The following is a 7,453-nucleotide window of genomic DNA, read 5'->3' on the forward strand; positions in this document are numbered from 1 at the left end:
TTTCATCGTCCATTAGTCCCTTAAATAACGTAATGAACTCTCCCTGACTTTCCCTCTTCTTCCATAAATCATGAACCCATATCCTTCGCTTTTTTTCTCTTATTTTCAATCTCTTCGTCATCTAAGGCTATCGCTATTGCAGCTAACTCTACTATAGTAAATCAGCCATTGAGGTAATTATATATTATCCAATTTAATTCACTCATAATAAAATAAGCTTGACTGTAAGATCACTGTATAAAGTGACTGACGACTGACTGAAGCCAACTGACGAATTCCGGACGGAACTGTGACTGAACTGAGACTGAACTGTGACGGAACTGTGACTCAACTGATGTGTGTGAATAGACCTTTACTCATCAGCTGTCCCTCTCTCTATCCATACCACTCGCGCCTCGCTACGTCCAAAAGTGCCGGCCTAGCTGCCTTCGAAGATGGAGTTGTTTATCGTTGTTACCTAACCGGCCGCCAGATGCGAATTCGTGCTGTGATACGTTTTTTAAATACAAAACAGATTTCACCTATTGAAATTCATCGTCAGTTAATCGAAGATTATGGGGAAAACTGCATATCTGTTTAACACGTTCGGAAATGGTGTAGAGAATTCAGTGAAGGCCGCATGGAAATCCACGATGAAAACCGAAGTGGACGGGCTTCAGTTTTGTCTTTTGGGACAGGAAGGGTCTGCTTTTGATCGACTTTTGCCTCATGGAACAACAGTAAACTCTGACAGATATTGCGACACATTAAGAAAACTGAGACGCGCGATCCAGAACCGCCGGAGAGGAAGATTGTCCAGTGGCGTGAGGACGTTCTCCGTGACAACGCTCGACCTCATGTCTCACGTCAAACTCAAGAACTGCTGACAAAGTTTGGCTGGACTATTGTGCCTCCATCTCCCCTACAGCCCAGATCTAGCCCCAAGTGATTATCGCTTATTCCCAAAATTAAAGGAACACTTGGGTGGCCAACGCTTCAGTACCGATGATGAAGTCAAGGAAGAGATAACTCGATTCCTCAAACATTTGGCGGCAGAATTCTACAACATGGGGATAGAAAAGTTGCAGCATCGTCTACAAAAATGTTTGGACAGAAACGGTGATTATGTGGAAAAATAGCTTAACTTTTAAGTTTTAAATTGATGTATAACACTATGCAGAAATATAGAGCTGTCTATTTAAAAAAATCATGGGAACCTTATTTTTCAATACCCCTCGTATGATTAAAATCACACAACAAATTTGGTTGTTTTTCTATATTTATATAGAACTAGCGGGCCCGGCGCGCTTTGCTGCGCATTTCAATAATTTTTTGCAAAAGTTGCCCGCGGCTTCGCACGCAATTTCCCGTTGAAAACAGTACACTATATTCACTTATTCTTTTTCTATCACATTCTAAACATTGCTGAGAATAATTGATAGTCGTTCCATCGTGAGCCTCTTGGGCGTATTATGAAGGTATGTACCATATTCCTGCCTCTATCTAGCTGTTACCCACGGCTTCGCACGCAAATCTTAAGAACCGAAGTCCTTATATTACTTAGTAAATTTTTTTTTTTACTATAATAAATTTTAGATTAAATTAGTTATATCTCCGATGCCACGATTGAGCTTGCTTTGTTGTCTCGATCGAGAGAATATGTACACACGGAGTTTTGAGAACCATACTTCTGTCAAAAAAAACAACTAAGGTTGATTTTATAACATTCTTTATATTTGTAGCCAACGTAAGATAGTAATTATGATATCTGCATTACTCTTCTGATCAAGCATGAGCATGGTTTATATTAAATAAATATTGCAGTTAAAGGTGAATTTTTACGTCAAATTTGAATTGTATTATCTGGATAGTAAAGTCTATGTTTAACAGTGATTGCAAAAACAGTTTAAAACAAAATTTGTCGTTTCTCTTAAGCTTACTCTATGCTTTAAAACTATAAGTGTAATATATGTTTACAAAGAACAGCTGATTAAAAATTTGAAAAGACGTTAACATATGTTTGCTGCAATGCATTTCTTATGGGTATTTCTGTAACCAGTGGGGCGGAATCCTGAATCGGGAAAGGGATGGGCATAGCTTATAAACCTTCTCCGTGGAAAAATACATATACGTACAAATTTTCATCATGATCGGTCCAATAGTTCACGATTCCATAAAGGACAAACATACAAACATTCATTTTTATATATATAGATATGTATTAAGTGCCACTATGCATTTAAATAAAACAGCAAGAAACATATTGTGAAAATGGACAAACTAATTTATTATCACAGGGACGAAGTAGCATGGATGATATTAATGAATGGAGGTCTATAACTATATTGGTAATGTTAGTAATATCAATGAATTCTTTATATTCATTGGTATTGGTAAGTGGGAGAAAGGAGGACCTCAGCATCATCCGGACCGATCATATAAAGCTAGGCAGTGACCAGCTGCTTGAAGCCGCTCACAGGATCGTCCTGCAGCTTCCTTATTACAGAAACTGAATTAATAAAATCTTGAACTACTGTACATGAGATCCATGCTTCGTCTATTCCATTTTCTACCAGTAATCTCAGTCAACAAAACAGTAAAAAAGTTCTTTTACAGTTCAGCTTACTAAGAAGATGACACTGCAGGTTAATTAAAAATATGTTTAAGACCAATGCAATCAGAGTCACTTTTTGATTGTTATAGAACAAGACTTTAAATAGAACAATGTTTACCATTTTCAATAGGATCTAAATGTAATAGAGATTGTTTCATACCAAATTTTAATCCTCTAGTTCAACTTGTTGGACATTTATTGAACATCCAGCAACTGGTGAGAGAGGTTCCATGTACAGTAAGAGGTGCATAGATATATACAGATATGGATACAGTTCAGTTGACACACACTAGGATTTTTATCTATTACATTAGAAAATCTCTATAGGATTAATGACTCAACGTTTCGTTGTGAAAGATAATTCTGGGTATAAAATAAAATATGTAGCTATATATATACTGTATAACTATACTAGTGCCCTATGCTACTACAATAGCTGGAAGAGATGATAATTAATTCCTTGTGTAAAAAGTGGACACAAATTTGTTGATAGGAATTAAATACAAGAAATATTTATTGAAATATTGTTTATCATATGTGATTTTCATTCTAAAAAACCCTTCAGAAATGCTTTTGAGAGACAAGGAAGTTGATTTTGTTGCCTTTGGATCATATGGCTTGCTCTTCCTGTAGATATATGCCTATTTTATATACTAGATTGAGACTGGGAAAACAGTGAAAGGCCTTCAATGACAACATGCCATGATAGACCATTCAACACTTGAACTGCTTGTACTCCAATATTTTTAGAATCTCTGATGTTTCTTTTGTCATCATCAAAGAACAACATTTCATGTGCATGATGTCCACTTCTTGCTTGTAACCTGTAATAGATCATAAGGCTTGTATTTTATTCTATAGCTATGTAAACCAAGTATGCCTAAGTAAATAAAATTAATTTCCCCCTCACATGTTGTAAACCACTAGACTATTTGATACATCTGTAGGGCACTTCTAATTAAAATTGCCAAAATTGCAGCATCTATATAAAGTATTGTAACTTAAAAACAGCTGCTTCGCTACATGACACCTGACAGCATAAGATGTTACATATTAGCCTCTAGCAGCGTTTTTTTTTAACTACTACATATCCACAGCAGTGCTGTTTAATTGCTACTACATTCTGACGATCAACTAAGGAACGATCACAAAAGCAAATGGTTGTACCTGAAAAGTAGAAACATTATTTTTTCCTACTTTTTTAGTTGGGTTTTTGTAGTTGCTACTGCAATTTTGTTTTATTTTCTATTTGGATTGTGCTTCAGTAGGTATGGTAGGAATTAGTTGCAATAATGATAAGGACTTTTATGATTTTTATATTTGTCCGGATGCGTTGTTGTTAGTTATGCATTCAGCAGTTTAACTTTTTTGAGAATGATGGTGATCGGGTGCGGACTCAATTTCTGACGGCAGTTTGGTAAATGAAGAAATCGCTGAAGTTAATTATGATAGGTGAGAAACACTCTATATTTGAGCTGGCTATGGAGCAGTTCTGTAAATAAACCCGTCAGTAGCCTGTAACAACACCTTTGAAAGCTGCAAACTTAAAGGGTTACACGGTTTCCCACAAAATCAACCAACTCATTCCTTAATATTGGCTTTAAGTTTAAGGCTCAAGTTTCATTATTAATATATTGTACTATGCAAATAATAAATATAAATATTTATTTGTTGATATTTAAATACATTTATTCTTAATTCATTTTTATTTATAAATAAAATAGTTTCTAATTTTCTAAGAATAAGACAAAGGTTACTTATATATAATTAATGAACCTTTTAAAACATTTTCATTATAATTTACTATAAATTTATATATATATATATATATATATATATATATATATATATATATATATTTATTTATATACATTTTGTTTAGTTTACACTCCTCACCTTTTTAAATGAATTGATTTAGAAGTGGGATAGATTTCCTTCAAAGGAAAGTATGAACTAATTTGACAAAAGCTCAGCAACTGATATGCCACAGTAATATCTTCCACTCTGGAAGCCACTGCTAGTAGGAAGTGTTTTGACATAGATTGTAGTATATCCTTCACTTCCGGATACAAAGAAATAAGATTCAGTTCAGAGTCCACACTATTACCATCTCTGTAACAGTGAAACAGAAACTATTTTATTAATGAATTGTATGTAGAATCTTGGAGCATTGGAAAAAACGGTTTTATTGTAGTATCACTAGTATAAAGGAATACAACATTTTCCAATATATTTTTTTATTTTGTGCAAGGTCTTTCTGAATCAAAGATTCCATCATCAAGCAATTCACAAATTATTTTGGAAAATGTTGTATTCCTTTATACTAGTGATACTACAATGAATTGTATATTTATCTTCTGGCAGCTCTTTATTTTGCATCATTACAATGCATTTCATCAACATAGTGACATCATGTGTTTGTAATAAATTAACTATAACTATTTTATGATAAGTAATTACTATTAGTATCTAAGACTATATTAGACATTTCAATAGATATCAAGTTTGTATATAAAATCATAATTTTACAAACCTAAAATTGGCATACTAAAATAAAAAAAATTCTAAATATGTAGACACAGTATAAAAAATCAACTTCAAGTCGTCGCTTAAGAAACAGGACCGCCTAAGTGACATTTTTTTGCTGAAATTGAGTTATTGGTATCAATGGACGCAGAATTTTCTCTGCGGACCGTTTGGCTCTGTTAGTTCAAACAAAACTCTAACAGATAGCGTCACTATCGCATTTGAAACAGCCCCGCCTATCTGCAACCTCAGTGGCAGTACCGCCTATATAGCGAGGCAAGCCATCAGTCAGTAGATACCGGCTCGCATTTCGTCACTGTTCTATTGGAATTGTGTCTACATTGTGCAACCTTTGGCGTCATTAAGGTAAGAATAAAACTATGTTTTACTCACGGAAAAGCTCTTTGCTTTGTGATCTTGTTTATAGTGAATTAACACTACATTTATCTAAAACAGCTTCTAGCTTAACCTTACTTTACACAACTCAAGATATGCGGTTCTGCTTTTCGTGAGTTTTAGCAGATAGGCGGTTTTGAACCTAACAGTAGATATCTTACACAAGTTGTTTTTATTTTTCAAGTCTTTACAAAATTGTTTTATCATTCCGCTTCTGAAATAGCATCTTCATTAATAAAATAAATAATATTTTATTGTCATAAATTACATGTTTGCATCGACAAAGTCACAAACAAACTTCAACTTAAAGCTTAAGTCAAAAATACATACTTTTAATTACCAGAGATGTATACCATAGCAATGACTACGTTATGATATATTGTTATCTTTAATGTCCTCCTCTGAATGCAGATATTATGAAAGATTTGAAAATTGAATTACGCTGATAAATTTTATTTTTTTAGAGTACAGTGATGGATAGTTCAAGCAATTCTGAGGATGAGGGAGGTTTATTCACATCGTCAGAGATCTTAAAAGAAATGGGATTTAGTACATCCACAATTGAAAGAGCTACTAAGAGGTCACATCAAAGTTCTTCTGGCAATGAAAACCACAATTTAAAGAAGATTAAAATGACAAGTAAGTAGTACGTATTAACTAAGTTACGGTATTTGTTATGTGTTTAATATTTTCTTCAATATTTAAAAAGCAATCATAAGTTTTTGAAAACGGACAACTATTGTGTTCTTATTGACAACAATTTATTTATTTATTAGTACGATTTGAAAGTGTGAAGCTCTTAGTAACGTACGGTATAGAAAAATTCAGAGTTTACCCTGCATCATTGATGTATCATTTCAGTTGTCTTGTTTTAGCCAAAAATTCTCTTTATTATTGTATGGTAGTGCAATTATTTTCCTCATGGTTTCCAAGGGACACCACCACGTTTTGTTTTAGCTGGCCGAGGTACTATAACAAGTGAAAGCTATTTTAGATTTTATCATTTGTAACAATGATAGTTATACATGATTACTGCACAATTTGTAATGTATTATGTATTTTGTGTGCTGAAAGAAGAGAATAAATGTAATTTCTTTCTTTCTCTCTCTTTCTTTGTTTGCCCAATACACTTACAATGGTATACAACTTTGGTAAACAGAAAATAATCTATTCTTTTGAGCTTGGATTGCTCCTAACTAGTTTGAATTTATTACAGGTGCTGAAGAGGACATTGTAACAGATTCTCTCTGCTACCTAAGCACTATGGAATTGCAGGATGTGTCTACCACTTTGAATATAAGTGATATTGTTGATACAGCTGTCTCATCGTGTAGCACGACACAACATCAGCTCCCTGATATTAGAAATAACTATTTTGACGTTCAGAAACACACTTCATTTGCAGATAGTGTCTCAAGTTTTGATGACCCCAACGATCTTGATTATATTCCATCAATTAACAGCAGCTTGATTGTTCAATCTTCACCTTTACGTGACCAGCAGCAGATATTAGATGTGGAAATAAATCACCAGCTACTAGAAGTGGAAATAAACCAGCAGCCACCAGAAGTGGAAGTAATCCAGCAGCCACCAGAAGTGGAAGTAATCCAGCAGCCACCAGAAGTGGAAGTAAACCAACAAGGTCCGGAACCTCCTGAAGAACAGCCCGTTGTAAGAAACAGAGAGTGAGAAGTAAAATTTCCTGATAAGACTAAATGGAAAAGAAATGCTGAAAAGGAAAAAAGAATGAAAGGGCAAGCATATTTAGGGTTTAGAAAAACAGCCGAAGGAAAAACCTACCATGACACAGAGAGAGAAGGAAGAAGGATGGGACCTCCGTGTACTTCAAGATTTTGTGAACGGTCCAAAGTTAGGTTTTGTAACAGCATAATACAACAAGAGAGACAGGAAATCTTTTCAAACTATTGGAATAATATG

At 34.2% G+C, this 7,453-nt stretch overlaps 2 protein-coding genes across 2 annotated transcripts; one reads left to right on the forward strand and one right to left on the reverse strand.

Moving 5' to 3' along the window:
- Positions 1-3,151: 3,151 nt before the first annotated feature.
- Positions 3,152-4,722, reverse strand: LOC124372180 (magnesium-dependent phosphatase 1-like). The gene is made up of 2 exons (XM_046830545.1): positions 4,490-4,722; positions 3,152-3,417 (listed from the first exon to the last, which is right to left on the reverse strand). Exons 1-2 carry the CDS (start codon positions 4,630-4,632, stop codon positions 3,240-3,242), a joined length of 321 nt encoding a protein of 106 aa, XP_046686501.1. The 5' UTR covers positions 4,633-4,722; the 3' UTR covers positions 3,152-3,239.
- Positions 4,723-5,357: 635 nt separating this feature from the next.
- LOC124372179 lies at positions 5,358-7,186 on the forward strand (the record flags this gene model as incomplete). Its single annotated transcript, XM_046830544.1, has 3 exons — positions 5,358-5,485; positions 5,980-6,154; positions 6,732-7,186. Coding segments are annotated over exons 2-3 (621 nt in total), but the record flags the coding sequence as incomplete, so codon positions are not given.
- Positions 7,187-7,453: the final 267 nt, after the last annotated feature.

Source organism: Homalodisca vitripennis, unplaced genomic scaffold (genome assembly GCF_021130785.1).
Source record: "Homalodisca vitripennis isolate AUS2020 unplaced genomic scaffold, UT_GWSS_2.1 ScUCBcl_2716;HRSCAF=7751, whole genome shotgun sequence".
NCBI classification, from domain to species: Eukaryota; Metazoa; Arthropoda; class Insecta; order Hemiptera; family Cicadellidae; genus Homalodisca; species Homalodisca vitripennis.

Coding starts and splice junctions, on each gene's coding strand:
- LOC124372180 (XM_046830545.1), bottom strand. CDS start 4,632: ATGTCAAAACACTTCCTACTAGCAGTGGCTTCCAGAGTGGAAGATATT. Junction 3,418..4,489: donor AAATCAATTCATTTAAAAAG/GTGAGGAGTGTA, acceptor GATCTATTACAG/GTTACAAGCAAGAAGTGGAC.